Genomic DNA, 23,231 nt, shown 5'->3' with positions numbered 1-23,231 from the left:
TACCAGATGTATTGCTTAATATTTTACCTACTTCAGTGATTAAAAGGATTTCTGTGCTAGAAAGAGGCGTTCAGTCTCTAAAGAACGCTTTACGCTGCCACTTGCCACAGCAATCACTTCCTCAAACATAAATGGCCGTGGTAGAGCGATTTCGCTACAAGCAGGTTGATGGCAGGCGTGGGCTGTCCACCAGCTGGCTCCAGAACCTTTTGATCCCTTTGGACAGCAAATCTGTCCAACAGCCCTATGTGGCCATTCCTCATTTTCTGTAGGCTTTCTTCTCCTTTCACACATTCAGAATCCCTACTCCTTCAGCTTGACAGCCTTTTATTACAATAGAAAGCTCTCAGTAAAGCAAACTAAGACTAATTTTACACTCAGTCAATGTAAAAGTTCCAGAATAGACTAACATATTATAGCAGGGGTTGTTAGTATGAGGTGCTTTAGTTACATGCAGAATGCCTATTTGTTTATTCTTTCACTAAAAATACAATTTTATAGTAAGTGATAAGATTAAAGTTTTAAGTTAGCCAGCCTTCTGTTAATTTATAAAGTACTCCTAGATACTGTTGCTAAATACCAAGAACTTTAATTTACGTAAATGGAAAGGTTTAAATTTGACATAAGAACAATCTAGTTTGTGCTTGTTTAAACAGTGATGAAAAAACCATTCTCTTCTTTCCAGGAAAAATAAAATAAAATGGCATCCACCACCATTGCTAATGGCGCCTCTCTCCCAAACTGTCAAAAATACAACACTGTACTAACCTCTCATGTTTTCCTTAGACCTTTATATGCAATCTGTAATTTAGGCTTAGAATTGTCTTTTATTCTTCCCCTATCTACATTTTGGTCTGGTCCCATATCCCCCCATCTGTAACAGCCTCCCATCTACTTATTCTTCTTTAATCAATCTTCCACTCTACACCAGTCCATTCTAAATAAAGCTGTCTTGAAAATGTTTCTCCATATTTCCTAATTTCCATAGTGTTCCCCTCTTAAAAGAATCTCTAGCAATTTGCTATTTAGTTTCACCTTCAGTCTACTTTAGAGTACTATACTCATAGTTTGTCCTTAAATTTGAGCATCTTATATTCAATAAGGTTTATGATGAGCTGATGAGCTAATTCTATTTTCTCGAATACTATGAAGTTAATAGCCACAAGATACTGAACAAAGAGCACCAGCCAGACTATCCAAATACTCAAAAGGAGAGCTTTTTTTAATCCCAATTTTTTTTTATATTCTACAAAATTTTAAACTATACATACTTAAATAAGAACTTTAAGCCGAATACCTTACATAGAGTCCATATGTCTAAAGACCCTGGGATTTTTAACTTAATTTCCTTTTATTAAAATAGAAAAGTTCCCAGTAAGCAAATAAAAACCAATACTCTCTCAGTAAACAGTCTGTTACCTATTTAGGTTAAAGAATTTGTAACTAGAGTTGTTAATGTGTGATGTTTTGGTTATATGTGAAATATATATTTGCATTTTTATAGATTATAAATGTGTTTATTTAACAAATATATAGAGCTTACGACTGCTTAGGTACTGTTCCATGTGCTTAACGAAGATTCACTCACTACATACTCAAAATAATCCTATAAAGTCCTACTATATCATCTTCATTTCATCTGTGACAAAACTGAGGCTGAAGAAAGGTTAAGTGTCCAAGGTCACATACGAAATTAAACAACCACTATAGTCACCACTGGCAAACATCTGGTAGACTTATACCAGTTATAACAATTATAACCCTTTTTGAATCTTATTTTCATTTTCTATCTTATACAATCATGTATTGTTTGTCTTGACATGTATAATGAGTATCTCATAAATGAGAATAACTGGTATTGACAAAAGGTCACTTAAAATGAATGCACCTATACCCAGGACAAATTTCCACAGTAAAAAAGTTTTTTTAAAGATTCATTGAGACTTTATCCTTTTAAAAAAGTGAAACTGATTTATCTTATACACAGTACAACAGGCTAAACTTTTAATTCTGAATTCTGCTTTAGAAGAATAAAGAACGAATTAAATGATGAGTTGGGAATGAAGCATACTTTTCCTAAAAAGAAAAAAATTATCACAGTGCACTGTAACTTTTCTTCAATGCACTTTAGACCTAGCAGCATAATTGCAAAGGTTTTACTTTACAAAAGCTATTCCAGAATTTCAACAATTTTTCCCATGATCTTTCCCAGTCCATTGAAATTATACTCTTTTGAAAGATTCTTCAGTCAAAATCCTTGCTATTTTTCTCTTTTTCAACTGGTCTAAACCTACCAGATGATTCTTAAGGATTCACAATTCCAACTTCCACTTGGAATGATCTGCCTTGTATTTGTACTTACATATCAGATCAATATCTAAAAAGTTGGTACCCACAATCATAATAATGAAATAGGCAGAGACAGATGCTAGTGTTAACAGGGTAGAATTTTCAATTCAGGGTTAACTTTATAAGGGGTCAGTGAATTTGTGAATATTTAGATATTTATTTTACATAACTTTTTACAAAACCAAACTCCAAACCGTAAGGATTCAGAAAATGAATGAGCAGAATTTGAGGATCCCCTGTTTTCACCTTAAGGTCAATGATTCACTTTTGGTAATAGGCAGTAGCAAGCATAACTGCAAGTTTTGGTACTTTCCTACACATGCATGAAAAGCTTTGCAGAAAAGCATGAGAGCTCTTACGTGACATGACGTGGTCCATGTACTGAGGTAAGTAAGGAGCCCAGGTATCAATGGCCTCCTTCCGTCCCGCCTGCTCAATTCTTCTCAGTTCTGCTAGAAGCAGGGCCTGTGCGGCTTCTCTGACCTAAGACCACAGAACCAAATGCAAAAAACGGAAGCAGACCAGTGAGTGAGGTGTTTAAACATGAGCAAGTTCATAATGAAAGAAAGCTAGAAAATATACAAACCACATTTATTTACATGAGAAATACTACTAACCAAACAATGAAGTAAGTACTAAAGTTGAATAAACTGGATGCAAGCAAATCAGAGATTTTCAGTTAATGATCTCACTTAAAAATACTTTAACACTAATAGAATAATGTTTGAACATTTAATCAGTTTGGGGTTTAAAACTTCATTTCCCAAGGCTTGCACAAAAATATTCTTGTACTTTAATTTGGTGTTTTAAATTTTTTTAATTTCCATATAAATATTATTGTTAAAAAGTCACTGTTAGAATTATTAAATGTTTTCTCTTTCAGCCTGAGGAAATTTAACCTTGTCTAGTGGATTTCTATCTATTATAATGCTAAATAGATATTGCTTACACAAACATATATGTATTAATCCACACAATTCACGTATACCTAAGACTGGCTTAAACAATTTGTTTTCAACAAACAAGCAAATATATTCCTATGAAATGGCATTAATTCTATAAAAGGAAACTATTTTTCAAAATTATATTATCTCAATTTTTCTTTCAACATGGCACACACTTTTATGTTGCAGTTTTAGTTTAGTTTTGTTTTTTTTGGCCAAAGCGCCACACCCATTGGTTCAAAGAAGCTAGACAACTGTCAAGGTATGTACCAATCAATTTATTGAGTATTTATAATTGAAGAGATAACTCAGTAGCACCTGATAAGAATTCAAATAAAAATTGTTTTTAACTATAACTAACTTTTGAAGTGAATTCAAACATTATTCAAATGCAAAACCATGAAAATTTCAGTATGCTGCAATTCCACTTGGAGTTGAGGGAAGGGACAGGATGCTATTTAAATTTGGTAAATTAAAACTTTTGAATGACATAAACGGCTATAGCTATACGGGTCAAATGCTATAATAAGCAAAATCACCATAAAACATTTCCAAATCCCTGGTGATATTATATTGCAAGCAATATCTAATACCACACAAGTCCATTAACACAAAATAATAGCTACCATTTACTGAGCTCCTACCATGTGTCAGGCTCTGTACTTACTGTGCTACTTGCATTATCTTATTTGATCCTGACAGCAATCCTGTGAGGAATATATTATTATCCCCACTTTACAAATGAGCTTCAAATAGGTTAAGTACATCGCCTAGGGTCACAAAGTTAATAACTGGCAGAACTGATTTTTAAACCCAGGTCTGTTCTAATTCCAAAGACCTTCCCCTTCTATTATAACACAGGACCTTCCACTGGACTATAGTTATTCACTTAGAATTTGATTGATGTGATTATACCTGAATGTGCAATCTGGGGGGGAGGTGGGCTGTATGTATGTGTGTGTGTATGTATGTGTATGATCTGTACAGAAATCAATACTTAAGAAACTGTTCCATAAGTATATAAAACTTTTGATCAAATACTCACTAGATTTAAAAAAAAGTAAACAAATATGCAAGTTCAAACATTACTGTTTAGAATCATTGGATCCATATTTTCTATCACATAATAAACAGGTGATAAGAAGTTAGATAAAAATAACATTTCTGTTTCAAATTTACACTTGTCCAGTGCCTTTTTAATGTTTTTGTTGTCTATCCACATCACCTCGATATTACCTCCAAGCATCGATCTTGCCATCTCCGAGCCAGCATCTCTAGAAGCGGGGGCCTAAATTTGTCCAATCCCAGCAGGTCTGGCAGCATAACACAGTGCATAGCAGCCAACTGACTCCATCCTGTTAAAATGTAATATATTATAAATGCTTTGGCATTCCCCCTAATTCCAATATTTTTCTGCATGTAAGTATACCAAACCTAAACCAAAAAGGGGAGATCTGCTCAATTATGTTATGATTTCCATTTATTATTAGATATTTGGTACAAAGATATAACAAATGTATTTCATTTCTAAATGTATTTCCTCTCGAATTTCAGCTCTAAGAACTCTAAAAGTTTTAAAAAAAATAAAAATAAATTTCCACATTAAGTATATACCAATTCCACAAGAAAAACACATTTCTAAACATTCCCTCTAAAATAAGACATATATTCAGGTTTAGAAAAAGCACAGAAATAAACACATACCAGAGCTCTAGATTTGAACCTACTGACAGTTAAAAGGGCCCTCACACAGATATCCAAAGATAAGTTCATGTCACTTAAGGCCTGGCCATCTGGTATTACCTTCGTATCAGTCAACAGAGATGTTTTCTATTCTCTGTCAGAGGGCCTTTAATTAACGTACTTATTGATCCCTTTTCTTACAAAATGAATCAGAAGTTTAGTCACAATCATAACTTAAGTAAACTAACACCAAGTTTGAGAGGAAAAAAATGAATTCCTACATTCCCCAAAATAAAAACAATCTAAAATTTATAAAATTTTAAGTATCATTAACTCTAATCTATGGGAACAAAAGTTGTTTTTTCCAAAATTCTATTCCACAATATGGAAACTGATTATATAAAGATAACAATGTAAACCACTGCAATACTTAAAAGAACTAGTATCCAGACATTCTCAAGTAATCATTTCCACCCTATTTTAAAAGTGTTCATATTACAGGGTGAGTTATCTGTGACCACAAAATTTTAGCAAATCAGTGTTCTGAAATAATCTAAGCTGTAGTATTCTAAAACAAAAACAACAAAAACCCTACCATAAAACTCAAAATGATTATTGGGATTGTTAAAGAGGGTATGAGTGAGAGAGAGCGAGAGAGACAAGCTACCTATGTAAAGATTCACCTTTTCAGTATGGAAATTCTCAACAACTAAGAATATATAATTACGTTAATTAAGGTGATGAGCACACACATTTTAGATTATAATTTATTTCCAACAGAGGAATATATATACATACATACATACATACACAAATATATATAAACAAATTACTACCTAGTAACGTCTTAAATGTTTTAATGTCTCATAAAAGTATGAAGTGTATTAATGAGCTAAATTTTAAAATGAAGCTGATTCTCACCATGGTCCAAAGTCAACAGCTTGTTTTTGAATCAATGAATTACTACCTTTCACAATAGCTTAACAAATATGACCCTAATTATTTTTGCTAAAATCGAATCTTAACATACAAACCTTAGTACAGGTCTATGACAAGGAAACCAAACAAAAAATGTGTTATACTTTTACGGTACCATGTTTTCTTTCCGAAGGAATGATACTTAGAACATGGGCTCTGTATTTTATAGATATTATATCATTCTTTCTGTTTGAATAGACTGGTATTATTGCTTTTAGTGAAGAGTTAGAATCATTCTGGGTTACATATGAGATTTTGTAAATTTACTCATTTTTATATTATATAAACTGCTGAAGATTGAGCCCACAATGAAGAGACTGGATATAACTCACAGCTCACAAGTTCCGTTAAGCTTCCAGTCAGTATAAATAATCCTAGATAGCTCTTGGGGAATAAAGATTTGTAGATTCCATTAACATTTTCAGAGCTCCAAAAATACTTTCCCCTCTAACCAGGGCACATGTTGTGTGTACAGAGAATAAAGAGTGTCTGTCACAGAGTAATGATACATGTAAAATAAATTAATTAGCTCTAACACCAGAGATCACATGGCAAACATCATCATGAAAACCAACCCCCTTTTTAATGCCTACTTCATATCATAGATTAGCATCTTTGCACTCCTTTAATAGCCTTCTAGATTACAGGAAACATGGTTTATACCAGCCAGGAATAACATTACATTTTTATAATCGATCCTTGTTACTGACATTAGCAAATCAAGTTATAAAATGGAAACTTTAGGATCTCACACATAACAAAGCAGATGAATGTATAAATTAGATAAAAAGAACATATACTAGAATAAAGCACAGATTGAAAGAAAGTTGTTAGAAAGTTGAGAGAGAATACCTTCATTTACTAAGAAACAGGTATGTAAAGCAGGAGTAGAAGCAGGGTCAGAGCCAGAGTGATCAGCATCAGACCGAGCAGAAACGACAGGTGCAGCAACTTGCAGCAGAAAATAGAAGAAATAAAAGGGGAGAGAATTGAGATACAGCGGTTTCTGAAAAAAAGCTCAGTGTTAGTGAATACTAAAGAACAAGGTTGGCAACATATAGTAAATGTAGAACTGAAAAATGATGCTTTAATCAGAGAGGTATGATTATTAAGGATTATGGCAGTAAAATGATATATTTTATTGAATAGCAATCACAGTGTAGTTCAAACCAAAATCTATTTATAGTTGAATGATGTGTCATCTAATATAAAAAGAAGTTCTAAAATAACTAAGGCTACAATGAAAAAAATGACAATAAACATATTAAGAATTCACAAAAATGTAATTCAATGTTTAAAATGTATCACATGATGAAAAGTTTATTTTGGTCTTCGGATTGTCAGTTACATTTTTTTCTAATAATTTATTTCCTAACATTATGCCTAAATTATTTTGTAATCTCTCCAACCAATATTCACTGAGATCATTTCAATTTATTACTCATTTTATAAAAACTCAATTTAAATTATACCAACTTGTAAAATACAACTTTTAAAATATAACAATTTAAAGTTAAATTAAATATACTTAACTCTTGTTAGAAGACTCCTAACATAGCTCCATTCTTCAGTTTAAAAAATATTTTTATGATACAAATGCTTTATATTCTAAAATAATTACTGTGAATGCTATAATCCTTATAGAATAGGTGGAACAACACCCACCCTCCCCCCCAAAAAGTTATGTTACCAGGAAAATGTTCAGCTTAAATTATCACATGAAAAGGCAAAAGGACCGTATGGTGCACACATTCTACAACTGAAGGTCAACGTTAAGATTTAGAGGTCACCATTTGACACTTCCTTCCTATGGAGAAATTACCATATGTCATGCACAAGCATCTTCAAATTAATCCCTCTCCTTTCTTCTGTCATTGAACAGCAGTAGGTTTGGGCTCCTGAACAGATTAAGCATTGTCTGCTGAATGATATGTTTGCTTTTCATGCAGTGAAGTTCTTTTGTAACTACAGGACAGTTGCATGAAAACAACTTTTCATAATTTCCTCACGAATGCATCATAATGTCAATCAGACACGTGTGAGGTAAACCGGAGAACTAAAAGAAGTATATGAGCAGTAATAAAAAACAGAAAATCCAACTCCATAAACCCTAAGAAGCACCTCTTGCACACATGAAAATTTTATCAGGGAAATTATCATTCTTTTTATTATAACAGACCTGTTTTTTGTTCCTTATGAAGTTACAAGTACTTTATAATGTTATACTTATGATAGGATTAGAATTACTCTCAATTGTAGATTTCATAAGATCTAAGAATTCCATTGTAATCTTGCAAAGAAATCCGCAATATTTCTACATATTCCATTGAATAATTTCTCATTTTTAAATCATTTTTAAATACAAATTCAGTAATTATGGCCTATAAAATATTCAATTCCCCATGCAAAAAGTTGGTAAGCCTTTGGTGGCAAGGAGTAAATTTACAGGTTTTAGCTTTCATGCCACCAAAATTGTTGAGCAAGTTCCTCTGGTGGTTTCCAACAGTTGGGGTTTTCTATAATTTCACTTTAAATAAAGGAGAAATTATTATTCCTGAAAAGTCTGGGTTAACTTCGTCTGACTTTATCATTAATTCTGAAAGGACACTAGAATGGTAAGGTGAAAAAATACAATATAAACAAACCAAAGTTTAGGAATGAGTGATCATTTCCCTAGCTAGGTCAAATAAGGAGTGGGATTAAACTATAATGTTTTCCCTAAATCACAAGTCGAAAGGACACTAGAAATGCTACTGGCAAAACTGCTAGAATATGTCTTAATAGAATAATGTTCAATATGTATAGCTTTATTTGTAATGAGAGAAATAAACAGATGCTCTGAGTATTATATTTCTGGAGTCCTGTTTAAATGGTATTGCAATGTAGAAAAAGCCTTTTACACTTTCCTTTAATAAATTCTGTGGGGGCTTCCCTGGTGGCGCAGTGGTTGGGAGTCCGCCTGCTGATGCAGGGGACGCGGGTTCATGCCCCGGTCTGGGAAGATCCCACATGCCGCAGAGCGGCTAGGCTCGTGAGCCATGGCCACTGAGGCTGCGCGTCCGGAGCCTGTGCTCCACAACGGGAGAGGCCACAGCAGTGAGAGGCCCGCGTACCACAAAAAAAATAAATAAATAAATAAATAAATAAATTCTGTGGGCACTTAAAATAAAAAAAATATTGTAATAGAAATCAAGGAATCAGATTTACTATGCTTTAAAAATCTCTGCATCATCATCAAGAAATACTTTATTCAGACTACCTCATAACTGAAACTGCAGAATCTAGAACTGTTTTCATAATTCATTGAGAATACTGAAATTAAACTCTACTACGGCTTTAAAAACTGTCCACGTATAGAAAAGTCAGCAATAGAAATTAGAAGAAAAAAGTACACTACCATAATAAAAAGCTCAAGATTTAATGACACAAAATAAATCTGAATAATTTATGTATGGCACTGAACATCGAAGATTTATACCATAAAACATAAGCAAGCATTTAATTTCTTGAAATAGAAAAGCTGCCATGTCAACTTTTTGCTCCTCTTACCAATGTGCTCCTCTTATTAAGGATCAGTAAAACACAAGGGAAAATAGTCTCAGCACAGCTTCAAAATGGTGACAGAACTGACACAAGTTCTCTTATTTTACCTGAGAAAGTTCTTTAGGTAATGTTGCAGCTAAGAGCCTCTTCACAACGGCTTACTCTCACATGAAAAGACAGAGGAAGATAAACATGTGTGACAACATATATGTGCACACATATGCTCTGTTTTCCCTTTAAATGGCATATATAGAAGTACTCAAAATGACAGCAGCCATGGTTTCTGTCTTTGAACAGGTCTACCTCAGTCTTCCTTTGAAATCTAAATCTAAGCTCCATTTTTGCCAATCGCCATTGTGATATGAAAAATCTATATAGGGAAGAAAGCAAACATACTTTTGGTAGCAAGTGCTCCCTACATATTGGTCTAAACCTCATTACCCTCCCAGCAGATATACACAAATAGCCCTCTCAATACACTTTTCAGAAGAAAAAAAAAGATAGCCTAGAAGGTACAGAAAACCAAATGCAATGCTGAAAAAGGAAGTTTTTTCAAAGCTAAACACTAAAAAGATAAATAAAATTATTTTACAATGAATCACTTTATCTGAAGTGTTATATGAGAATCATGAAGCTTTGAGAGGGAGAGGATAGAGGAGGAGAAAACATGAAAAAATTAGAAATGAGGAAACACAGTCAATCACCATGTACTTAATACAAAGGCCTTCCACACTGGGTATGCCATCTAATACAGAGATCTCAGAGCAACATCTGCCTTTCTGTAAACTTCTTTTATGTCTACACTTTTATCTTAGGTAGACAGGCATTCTCATCATCTTTTAAATCAACATGAAGCATTAGGATAAATCATTAACCAAACATCATAAGGAAAAAAGGACACCCTTAAAACATGGTAAGAGAAGAGCACGAATAGCTAAGGGCACTAAGGGAACACAAAGCTCCAGGAAGGAGAAAGGAGGAGGAGCTACCGTAAATCAGAATGAGTAAACAGCCCAGGATGGTACTCTGACAAACAGACAGATATGCATCAAGGCAAAATACGAAAGTGTTGATAATGTTTAAAAAATACAGTAACACTACTTGCCTCTAGATCACCACTGGATTACATTAGAATTGGAGTAAGTTCAGAGGGAGTGATAGTTTTATGTTGCCCTATAACTTCAATCAAAGAGTCAAAACAAAGAAAAACCAAAAGAAACGCAACCTTTTGTAAAAGGTCTCCATTAACATGCAAAATAAATAAATGAGCAAGATAAAAAACATGTGGAGAGAGTTCAGTATAGTGAAAGATAAAATTATAATATAAAGACTAACTTGAATTAGACATATGAAGGCTATCAAAATTTTCTTTCATTTGATTAATGTAATCAGTGCCTACTCCATGCCAGGTACTAAGCTAAGCATATAAAAACATAAAGATTAGACCAAGATGCTGCTCTCAAAGTACTCAGAGTCTGGTAGGAAAAGCAAATAAGCAGCCAGCTAAAATCATAAACTGCACTCCTCTGATCTCCTCCACTAGATATAAGCTCCCTGAAGGCAGGGATCTCTTGTCAGCCCTTACAGCCTCAGCTCCTAGTTATTGACATATTGACTCTAGAAGCATAAAGAGTAGGTATCTATAGATTCATTCAATCAACGAATATTTACTGAGCTCCTTCTATGTACCAGCCACTGTTCCAAGCACTTGTGACAGATCAGTGAACAAAAAAGAAAAAACAGCCTTGCCCTCTGAGCTTCCAAAGCAGACCAAAGTTAGAGCTTCTGCAATTAAATTATAACTATAGCAATTTTTTTTAAAGGGCACATAAGTTCAAACACAAAATTTTAAGGGATTCGCAGCCCTCTTCGTTAGCCTGACATGGGTACTCCTAGTTTTTTGCTATAGATCCTGGAAAAGGATGGTGAGTAACTATTGGTTATAATTTAGGAACAACTACCTCTTACTTCTAAGTTTAGACAACCTAAATTGGATCCACTTCTTAAAAATAAAATTGCAAATAATGTAACATAACTTTAAGTTGCCTAGACTTACCTCCACACCTACCCCTGAGTAAAGATGTAACCATTAACATAAAGATATGGTCACAGTCAAGATAAGCACAAGAGGCACAGACCAAAGACTTTCGCTGTGAAATTACTGAATTGATAAAGAGAAGTACAATATGTCAGAATATAGAAAAGCCTAAAGCCATGGGCAGACTCAGGGATGTATGACCATGAACAAAAATTTACTTGGTTGACATCTCTGATCCCTTCCTCAAGTGAGATATTTTATAAACTGCAAAATCAAGTATCTAATAAATGAATACTGTCTCTATCAAAAAGTACGACTGTCAGTAAATGTTAATTATTGTAAAACACTGAATTAACAAGCCAACTGCTAGACAAAATAAACTTCTTGTGAAGAAATTATTTGCCCATGAAATACCCTGATATTGTTTATGAGAAATTATGTTAGCAGAACTATTTATATCATTTTTATTCTCAGACCCAAATGCCTGTAAAAGGTCCAATTCCCAGCTAAAGTCTTTATTCCATATAGATTATTTTGGAGCTGAACAAGTATTAACCAACATAAAGTGACAGTTTATCGAAAAGAAGCATATTCATGTTTGCAATCCAACTTGAAAATAGATTGTGAGTCAATGTGGGCTACAGTGGGAGTCAGGAAAAGAAAACATAAGGAAAGATGAAAATGTTTAAAAGAAAACCAGTGTAAAAGAAGTCAGAGTAGAGAGATGAGACTAAATAATACTCTGCTGAAGAGCAGTCAAGGAATCAAAGCCCTTTATCTGTACACACCACCTCCTACCCTACATTGGTTATGTTCATGTGTTATCTTCTAGATAGACATAAACTATTCAAGACAGTATACACTAGACTAATCCCTCTGTACCCCAAATAGAGTTGTTTGGAGGAAAAACAAAAGTGCTTAACAAATATATGTTAAAGAAATATTACATTTCAATATTCAAATAGAAAATGAGTTTTATAATGCCATCCTAAAGCATTTTACTATGTAATTCTCAGTACAGATTGCTAACCTTCATTTACTTTATATAGACAAGCGTCTGTGCTGTTCTAAATGGAAATTCCTAAATCTATCACCTTAAGTAAATGCTTTAGAAAAAGACAATTTTTAGTTCCTTCTTCGCTGCTCTCAAGACTCAAGGCTTTTCCGAGAGGAGCAACATTAAAGCACTCCAACTTTAAAATCCTCAGATCTGGCCAAGGGGGCAAATTCAATACCATCATCGTGGTGAAATATATAATGCATCGTTGATCAATAAGAAATAACAATTCTAAAGGTTTATGCACCCAATAAAGAGAGCTTCAAAATATATTAAGCAAAAACTGATAGAAATGCAGGGAGGGATAAACATATCCACAACTGCTGCAGAATTCAATACCCTTATCTAAACGATAGAACCAAGTGGGCAGAAAAATCAGCTAATATATGCTAAACTTGAATACTCTTAAGCAACGTGACCTGATATTTATAAAACACTCCACCCAACAAGAGCAGAATACACAGTCATCTGAAGTGCACACAGTATACTGACCAAGAAAGACCATATTTAGGGCCATAAAACAAGTCTCAATATTCAAAGAATCCAAACCATACAAAGTATATTATCTGACCACAAATTAGAAATCAATAGCAGACAGATCCTTGGAAAGTTCCCAAATGTTTGCAAATTTAACTCAATAATAAATTACCCAGGGATAAAAGAAAAAGTCGAAAGAAAAAGGAAAAGGAAAACATATCGAAATATGTGGGATGCTACTAAAGCTGTACTTAGGGTAAATTTGTAGTGCTGACTGCCTATATTAGGAAAGAAGAAAAGTTTTATATCCATGACCTCAGGTTCTACTCTAAAAAAATAAAAATAAAAAATACAAGCAGGGCTTCCCTGGTGGCGCAGTGGTTGAGAGTCCGCCTGCCGATGCAGGGGACATGGGTTCGTGCCCCGGTCCGGGAAGATCCCACATGCCGCAGAGCGGCTGGGCCCGTGAGCCGTGGCCGCTGAGCCTGCGCGTCCAGAGCCTGTGCTCCACAATGGGAGAGGCCACGACAGTGAGAGGCCCGCGTACCACAAAAAAAAAAAAAAAAAAAAAAATACAAGCAAATTTAAAGCAAAAGAAGTGAAATAATAACAAGCAAAGCAGAAATAAATGAAATAGAAAACAGAATAACAACATTAAAAACTGATGAAACCCAAAGCTGGTTAAGAACTACAAAACTGCTAAGTTACTAGCTAGACTGATCAGGAAAAAAGAGAAAAAACATAAGTTATGAATAATAGAAATGAGATAGGGGATGTCATTTCAAATCCTACAGATATGATATTGAAAGGAAAATAAGAGAATATTAAACAACTTTTTGCCAATAAATTTGACACAAATTACCAAAGTTCACCCAAGATGAATTTTAAAAAAAAAACAACACCTAAATAGCTCTGTATCTATTAAAGCATTTAAATTTGTAGTTAAAAAAATCTTCCCATAAAGAAAACCCTATGCCCACATATTTTCACTGGTGAAACAGATCAAACAAGTAAAAAATAGTATCAATTCTATACATGCCCTTCCAGAAAACACAAGAAAAGGGATAACATCCTAAGTCATTCTGTGAGACCAGCATTATCCCGTTACCAAAACTGAACAAACACATTATTGAAATGAAAAACTCTAGACCCAAATCCCTCATGATCATACACATAAAAACTCTTAACAAAATTTTAGCAAATTATATCCAATAATCTATAACAAGGATAATTCATCATGACCAAGTGTGATCTATCCCAGGATTGCAAGGTTTCTTAAAATTCAGAAGTCAATGTTCTTGGACTTACTGAGAAAATAAAGGAGAAAATTCATTTGATAATTTCAATGGATGCAGAAAAATCAGCTGACAAAATCTAACATCCGTTCATAATTTTAAAATCTCAGCAAACTAGGAATAGGAGGGAACTTCCTCAACATCCAGCTCATCTAAGAAAAACTTATAGCTAACATCATACTTAATAGTAAAAGACTGAATGCTTTATCCCTAAGATTGGGAATGAGGCAAGGATGTCTGCTCTAACTTCAATTCAACATCAGTAAGTAACCATCAATCGTAAAAAGTTTTTAAAAATTAATAATAACTGGACTTCCCTGGTGGCGCAGTGGTTAAGAATCCGCCTGCCAATGCAGGGGACATGAGTTTGAACCCTGGTCCGGGAAGATCCCACATGCCACAGAGCAATTAAGCCCGTGTGCCACAACTACTGAGTCTGTGTTCTAGAGCCCACGAGCCACAACTACTTAAGCCCGCGTGCCTAGAGCCCGTGCTCTGCAACAAGAGAAGCCACCACAATGAGAAGCCTGCACACCGCAATGAAGAGTAGCCCCCGCTCGCCATAACTAGAGAAAGCGCACACACAGCAACAAAGACCCAATGCAGTCAGAAATAAATAAAATAAATAAACTTATTTAAAAAATTAATAATAACAGCATATTGAATCCCAAGGAAGTGGGAGAAGAGCGGAATTTAGTGAAACAGGAAAAAATATGCATTCGAAAGGATAAACAAAGGCACTACGGATTAAAAAGATTGATAAAGCCCCAGTAAGACTGATCAAGAAAAAAGAAAGCTACAAATGATTAATATCAGGAATAAAAATGGAGACATCACCACAGATACTACAGAAATTAAAAAGATAAGATGTTATCTTTTCAAATGCAAACACATTTGAAAATTTAGAACTAGAAAAATCCCTAAATATGTACTACTTAATGAAACTGACACAAAAAGAAACAGAAAATCTGAAGTTCTATAACAATGAGAGAAACTGAACCCAGAATTTTACAACTCCTCACAAAGAAAACTCTAGGTCTAACCCCAGCAAATTCCACTGCACATTTATGAAATAATTAATGCCAATCTCACACAAATTCTACCTAAAAATGGAAAAGGAAGATTCCCCAATCCATTTGCCGAAACTTGAATAAAGTAAAACCTTACATAAATATTAGAAGAAAACGTTTTCCTAAATAAAAAATATTAAATTAAATGCAACAATATATAAGATAATAATACATCACAAGATTGGTTTTATTCTGGAATGCAAAATTGGGTTGTAAATTCATCACATTAATAGAGTAAAAAAAATTATATAGTCACCTCAATAGATACAGAAAAAGCATGATAAAATCCAACATACACTGATGATAAACACTTAGCAAAGGAACAGAAGAGTTAATTTCTTAAATTATCTGTAAAAGCATACAGGAATTATCATAATTATGAAATCTTAAAAGTTCTCCCTTTGATACTGGGAATAAAAAAGTTGTTCCATATGATTGTCCATATGATCAAAAAATCTACAGAAAAGTATTACCTTTAATAGGTGAATTTAGCAAGATTCTTTGATATAAGGTCAATATACAAAAGTCAACTGCATTTCTATATCAGGGGCACAGAAAATGAAGAAATTTAATATCAATTAGATATTAAATAGAGTATTTTAAAAATCTAATATCTAGGAATAAATCTAACAAAAGAAATATAAGACCTCTATATAGAAAACTATACAGAGTTATGATAGCTAAATAAGACCTAAATAAATGTAGAGATATATCAAGTTGATGGATTAAATGAGTGAACCCCATTAAGAAAATAATTCTCCCCCAAATGATCTACAAATTCAATAAAATCAAAGTTAAAATCACAATAGGCCTTTGTGATAATAATAAAACAGTTCTAAAGTTTATACTGAAATTCAAAAGGACAAGGATAGTCAAGACATTCTTTAAGAAGAATGGGTGGGAAGACTTGATCTATTAAATATCAAGTCTTATTACAGAGCTACAGTAATTAAGGCACAATGATACACAAACAAATCAAAGTGCTCAAACAGTTCAGAAATAGACTACCATATATAAGGACATTATATTTATGACAAAAATGGCACTGCAAAGCAGTGGGGAAAGAATCCTCTCTTTAATAAATCATGCTGTACCAATTTGGTATATGGAAGTAAAATCAAAACAGGACCCCTGCTTCACATAATACACAAAATTAAGGTCTAGGGAGACTATAGACCTAAATGAGAAAGGTAAAATAAGAAAGCTTCCAAAAGAAAATAAAGAAGAATATCCTCATATCAGAGTAGAAATATCAGGGTAATTTCTTAAATAGGACACAAAAATATTAATCTGGAATGAAAATACTGATATGTCAGATATACTAGCCATACCAAAATGGCTAAAGTGAAAAACATGGAAAATATTAAGTGTTGGCTAGGATATCTTACCAGCTATATATGAGAGGTCTCACTGATCCATATCCCAGCTAACACAACAATTTCCATCTTTTTCCCCTTAGCCAGTTTGATGGATGTATATGTCTCTCACTTAGGAAAACATGTTAACATTATCCACAATTAAAGCTGAAGATAAATATATGCAGAAATTCCACTTTTGGTTACATACACAACAGAAACGCTTATAATATACACTAAGATTCAAATACGATTCAAATAAGATTCAAAGAATGTTCATAGCAGAATTATTTATGAAAATGAAACACTGGAAGTAATCCAAGTGTCTATTGACCAAGAAATGGATAAAAAAATTGTGGTCTATTCATTCATCAGAATAGTATACAGCAATAAAATGAACAATGAAAATGAACAAACTATAGTCACGTGCAACAACACTAATAAATCTCACAAAAGTAGCCAAACACAAAAGAATGCATGCTCCATGACTAACTGAACGCATATAAAATTCAAAACACAGGCAAAACTAAACCACAGTGTTTAGGGATTTAAACTTAGGTGGTACAACCATAAAGGAAAGCTAGGAAATGATTTCCTAAAAGTCAAGATAGTAGTTACCTTTGGAAGAGGAAGGTATACTGATTGGGAGGGAACATGTAGGAGGCTTCAGGAGTACTGGCAATGTTCTATTTCTTGTCCAGGGATATAGTTACATGGGTGTTCAGCTTGTAAAAATCACTGAGCTGCATATTTGTTTTGTGCACTTTTCTGTGTGTATTTCACACATACACAAGTATAAAGTTATCTAATTAAAACTTTTATATATATTCATATAGACTATTATAAAATGAGTATAAAGGCTTGATGAGAAGACAGGAGAATAAGAGAGGTGACCACACGGGGCTGGAAATGAAGGATAGGAGTGGCATAGAGAGTGGGATAGCTTATCTTCCATAAGGAGAAGCTACGACACAGTACCTAAAACTAAAAACCAAGTATACCATTTAAGGATATTAAAGTTAGGACAAACAATCAGCTAAGAGAGCAGAGGACTTGTTCTAGGAAAGAGGAAAACTGTAGGCATGAAGTTGGAGGCCTATTGTTCACCAAACAAATTTTGCGGAACTATTCACTGACTCTTTAACACCTTAAGCAAATTTTTTGAAAAAAGAACATCCTACAATGTCACCATTTACAAGCACAACCTTCAACTTAGCCTAAAGGAAAGCTCTCTAAGCAGAAGTGACTCCCCCCAAACTCTCTTGTCAAGTCCTAAAATGAGTGTAAAAGAAAATAAAGGAAGAAAAACTCAATCTTTCTTCTATCCCCTAACAAAACAAAAGCTATGAACAAAAAGTTAAAGTATATAATGACTAAATAAAAAGAAACTATTTCCACTGTGGATTACAATGCATGAACTACTGGCAAACGACACAAGAATAGCTATAGTATGGAAATATGAATTTAAACATTTCTAAATGTAGTTTAAAAAATAGACTTAACTTATAGACTCAAGATACACACATTAAGGCACTAGTGTTGTCAAGTTAAGGTGCCCCTAATGCATAAAAATTAGGCCAAAGACAGTACAATAAAATTACGTGAAATACGCTCATTTATCAATTTCTAAATAAATCTGATTTATTTTTAACTAACATCTTAATTATCCATATTTACATCTGGAATATAACAACTTTTCTCTATTTAACAACCTGAGACAAACAAAATGTTATGATTATACATTAGCTATGCCTCCTCAGTTTCTAGAGCTGAAATGTCATGTCAATTACTTAATAAGATTTAATTTTACCTTGTTTAATCTGTCCTTGCACAATATTACTGGAAGTTGGAGGAGAACCCCTTGCCTTAGAAAGGTCTGGGGTGCCTGGTCTAGGTGGCCTTTAAAAAGAAGAAGAAAATACATGTATATATACACATTCATAGTTTCATAATTCCAGAGCCATTTAAAATATTAAGCTTTCTAGTTCCAAATGAATTGCAAAAGAAACACATAACAGAACATTTTCAATCTGCTGTTCCAAAAAGATAGGGGTTTTTTGTTTTGTACCTATTAACATTTTCTGTTTCAGATTTTAATACAGAAAATTAAATGATTAACAAATAGCAAGTAAAAATTTTACATCTACGGTTTATGCTTTAAACTAGTTTAAGAAATATTTATGAACACTTTAATCTACTACCACTGACAGATAAATATCATAATTAACCCTTCATTCTTCAGTATTAGCATGCTGATATTTCAGCCCACCCCACATCATTGGTCCAAATGAACTTATGGAACAATATACTGAGTTTCAAAAAATTCAGCCCTACAATCTGAAAAAGGTAATAAGGCATTAAGAAATCTTCCACTCCACAGGCAGACTGTCCCCTTTTGAATTCCGGCCCTACCACTTTACTACTTGTGTGACCCTGGGCAAGTTACTTCACCTCTCTGTGTCTCAGCTCTATCATCTGTAGCAAAAGGATAATAAAAGTACCTACCTTATAGGGGTAAAGGCATTAAGGAGGTAACATCTGTAAAGTGCTTACAACAGAGCCAGACACTAGGTAAGTGCTATTTTAGTACGTTAGATTTTAAAAAATCCTAAATGTGGTCGGCTCTCAATAAAGTATAATAAAACCAGAGTTTAAAAAGTTGTCTTCATGACTTCTGGAAAATGAGAAATAGCAACTCAGGTTAACTATGTAGAAATATTACAAGAATACTCTCCTGCACTTTAAAAAGTTGTTTCCTCTTTTCCCAGAGAAATTCTGACTATACTTCTCACAAAATGCTGAAGCCAGCCACTGAACACTTACCATTCATCACCGTGGGTCACACATTTTAACCAAATATACAATTTGAATTAAATGTTAGTGCAAACTGTAAATAGATACAATCTAAGATTATATTTACTGAAGAGCTAGTCTATAATTTGTTAAAGCTAAACTCTGACCTACTCCCTCATTCTAAGTTTTTTTTAAATAGCTACTAAATATGTCTGAGTATAGATAAAACTGTACAATTTGATAATATTTTGTCATGCATGTTGTATTTAAAATTTAAAGGGGAAACACTGAGATGACACAAAAATGCCAAGGTGTGTAGAGCGCCCCACCCCCCAAAAAAAGGTAGTAAGAAGTGACAAAAATAAAACAGGTTTCTTTTTTTTTGAAACATAAGAATAAAATCAAACTATCATGGTCACACCTGGTAGGGCCCTTCTTCATATGATCACCAATAAAAGTTGCATTGGTCATACTCATTAAGGTATTTGCCAAAGATATGATAGACAGGAGATGCTGTGTGGTGACGGCCCGGGACACTCCGTAAGTTCCCTTTCCTACTCCCTCCGTCGCCAGCAGCTTTCTTCCTACTTCTGCTTTCCCATGTGATAGTTTACAAGCAGCCTGATTATAACCAGGAAGCATCAGTGACATATGACCCCCTCTCGATAAGAGGCCGAACGATACTGTGCAGTGGGGTTTCAGCATTCCAAGGCGATCAAGACAGACTTCATCCAGAACATCATTCAAACCCCAGGCATGAAGGCAGGACATGAACAATTTTGCTGTGTCCATAGTCAGATTATATTCTAACAGGGTCAGCGGCTTAGATTTGCTGGTCCGATATTCGGGATCACCTTCTTCCCGCCTCTGTCTCATTATCTCCTCATCCTCCTCTTCATCATCAAGGAGATGTTCCTTTATGTTCTCTTTGATAGTTTCTTTCACTTGTTGGAAGAGAACTGCTGCTCGTTTTCCAGTTAGAAAAGAGCCCCCTTTGTCTGAACCGCCAGATGCTTTTTGCAGATTCTCTGGGGAAATAAGCGCAGTATTCGGCCTAGAGGCTTCTTCAGTCAGGAGCTGAATAATCAACGCTTCCACATCAAAGAAAAGCACATGTATGTCCGGGTCTGTTAGGTTTGTCTTTATTGCTTGAACCATCAGGGAGTTATGAGAATATTTAGGTAAATTTCCCTGCAACAAATATTTTTAAAAGATGGCTATAATTCAAAGTATTTAATTTCATGCATTCATTAATGAACAATAAATAATCAAAGGGATTTAAATGCTTATTAAGCTGTCTTTTTAGGTATCTATATCATTAAAAGTGACACACTAACTCTGCCAATCAGCAGCATATAAAAGATATGAACTTAAACAATTAGAAGAACTTTACGCTGAAACAATTATAAGACTGTCAATTAATCTTTTAAAAAAAAGAAAATGAAAGTTAATTATTGAAGCAGGGAGTCTTTTTACTCATAGAACAGATTAAAAATTGTTTCAATAACTTATATGCAAATTCTATCTCTGGGAATGTAATACTACTTGTTCCACCTGAAAGAATAATGCATTCATCACAGCTACTCATCCTTTTAAGTTGCTGCACCATCAAATTCCTCCTTTTTTACTTTACCTTCAATCTCTCCCTCTCCATAAATTCTTTTCCCTCCATAGAGAACATGTTCAAGTCTACTTAGAGTCTTTAAAAGTGTTATCCTTTGACCATGTTCCTTCTTCTATTTCTTTCCCAGTCTACTGCCCCTTTTAGCCACATTTAAGGAAAGTAGTAGACTAATCCAGTGGAAACTTTTCAGTCCCTCTCCTCGTTAATCTCTTTGCAGTATCTCTGACCATATCCATAATCTCTGACATTGTTGATTTTGCTAAGAGAGACAGAAAGAGAGAGAAAGTATAAAAAGAGCTTCCCAGAGAACACCTTCTTAATGAGCCTTCTAGTTCTGACCACCCTTCTCAGTCAGCTGCCCTGAAAACTCATTCTTTCTCCCATATTAGAACTATCCCCTATATGCAGGTGGCTCCCTAATCTCCATCACCAGCCAGACCAGCTCCTGAAAGAGTTTCAATCCTACAATTCCCACTGCTTGTATCTGGATGTCCCATAGAACCTTGTACTTAATCTGTCCTAATCTCCACCCTCCCACTAAACCTGCTGCATCTCCCAAATCATTGGTTGAGAATCATTCTTCTAATCTATCCCCACCATCACCATCACTATGTTCAGACCCTTATCTCCTCTCCTCTAAACAGACGTCACTGCCCCTGGTCTCCCCTTACTCCCATCCAGCTTTCACAGGCCACAAGATTGCTTTCTGAAGAACAAATCTAATTATGTCACTCTTCTGCCAAACACTGCCATTATCATGGGTTATTAAGAGAAATGGAAAATACAAAATTAAAACTAAATCAAAGTATAGGTGACTAGATCTCAAGATGAGAAAGGACTTGCCAAACACACTTAAATTTAAAATTCACTACTATAAAAAGTTAAGGCAAGTAAGAAATAGGAAGAAAAATGTGCCAGAAATAGGACTAATGAAGTTATAATCTATATAAAAAATAGTAATACCAAAAGAAAAGGGAAAAATACCATAAAGGTCAAGGGCAATTCACAGTAAAAGAGACAAATAGTCAAGGAATATAAGGGAAAACCTACTCAAATGAATTGTCGAGGAAATAACAATAACCACAAGATACCACTTATAAAATTAGCAAACAGTAAACACACAAAAAATACTTAGCCAGGAGTACGATGAAAGTCAGACCCACACACTGCAGGCATGAATTTAAATAGAGCCCTTTGGAAGAGCAATTTGGCAAAATACAGCATGAGCCCTTAAGATTGTTTGATCCAGTACATTTATTTCTAGAACCCTATCCTAAATAGTCAGAAATACAAAGACGTTCAGTGAAACACTGTCCATTATTTTAGATTGACACACACACACACACACACACACACACACACACTATACAACAGAGTATAATTCTGATTTCATTTATTTAATGCCCAAGTATGCATTTGAGCACAGTGACAAACACTGGAAAGAAATACATGAAAATGTTCATAGCAACCACTTTTTGTGATGGAGTCATATCAGATTTACATTTTCTTCATATTTCCATATATTTCTTAAATTGTATATAATCAATATGTATTATTTTCATAATTAGAAAATAATGCTCTAGGATAAAATACAAAATCCTTCAGCACAACATTCAAGGCCCATTACAATTTGATACCAGATATTTTCCAGCTATAACAAACAGGCTCTAGCACCATAACCACACTCCCTCACCCATTAATCCCTTTATTTATTTCTTTACCCAAAATATTCTTCTTTGCTCTACTCCAATCCCTTCTCTTCCATCAAGACCCTAATTCTCCCGGGAAAGTTAGCCCACAATGAACCCAGTTCCCATAACATTTTCTGTACTATATATCACAAACCTGTAAGCCTTGGCTATATTTATATAATTAGTTCTTTTATGTATTTACATTTTCCTGTACTCTACAGGAACTATACCTTACTCATCTTGTGTAACCCCATGCGTATCAGAGTACCTGGCAGAATGAACAAAGAACATAAAAACCTTCATAAAATTATTTTAAGTGGCTAATCAACTCTTC

General features: G+C 34.1%; 1 protein-coding gene across 8 annotated transcripts in view; it reads right to left on the bottom strand.

The window, feature by feature from the left end:
• The window catches only part of WDR7 (WD repeat domain 7), a 388,174-nt gene that overhangs the window by 257,373 nt on the left and 107,570 nt on the right, over positions 1 to 23,231 (bottom strand). For all 8 annotated transcript variants that reach the window (XM_019937105.3, XM_073790768.1, XM_073790769.1 and 5 more), the window contains 4 exons: positions 20,004 to 20,773; positions 18,600 to 18,688; positions 4,530 to 4,648; positions 2,709 to 2,832 (listed from right to left, as the gene is read on the bottom strand). In XM_019937105.3, coding sequence (XP_019792664.1) covers positions 2,709 to 2,832; positions 4,530 to 4,648; positions 18,600 to 18,688; positions 20,004 to 20,773 — 1,102 coding nt within the window. The remainder of the gene's footprint in view (positions 1 to 2,708; positions 2,833 to 4,529; positions 4,649 to 18,599; positions 18,689 to 20,003; positions 20,774 to 23,231) is intronic.

Source organism: Tursiops truncatus, chromosome 13 (assembly GCF_011762595.2).
Source record: "Tursiops truncatus isolate mTurTru1 chromosome 13, mTurTru1.mat.Y, whole genome shotgun sequence".
NCBI lineage: Eukaryota > Metazoa > Chordata > Mammalia > Artiodactyla > Delphinidae > Tursiops > Tursiops truncatus.
This window is presented reverse-complemented; position numbering and strand designations above follow the sequence as displayed.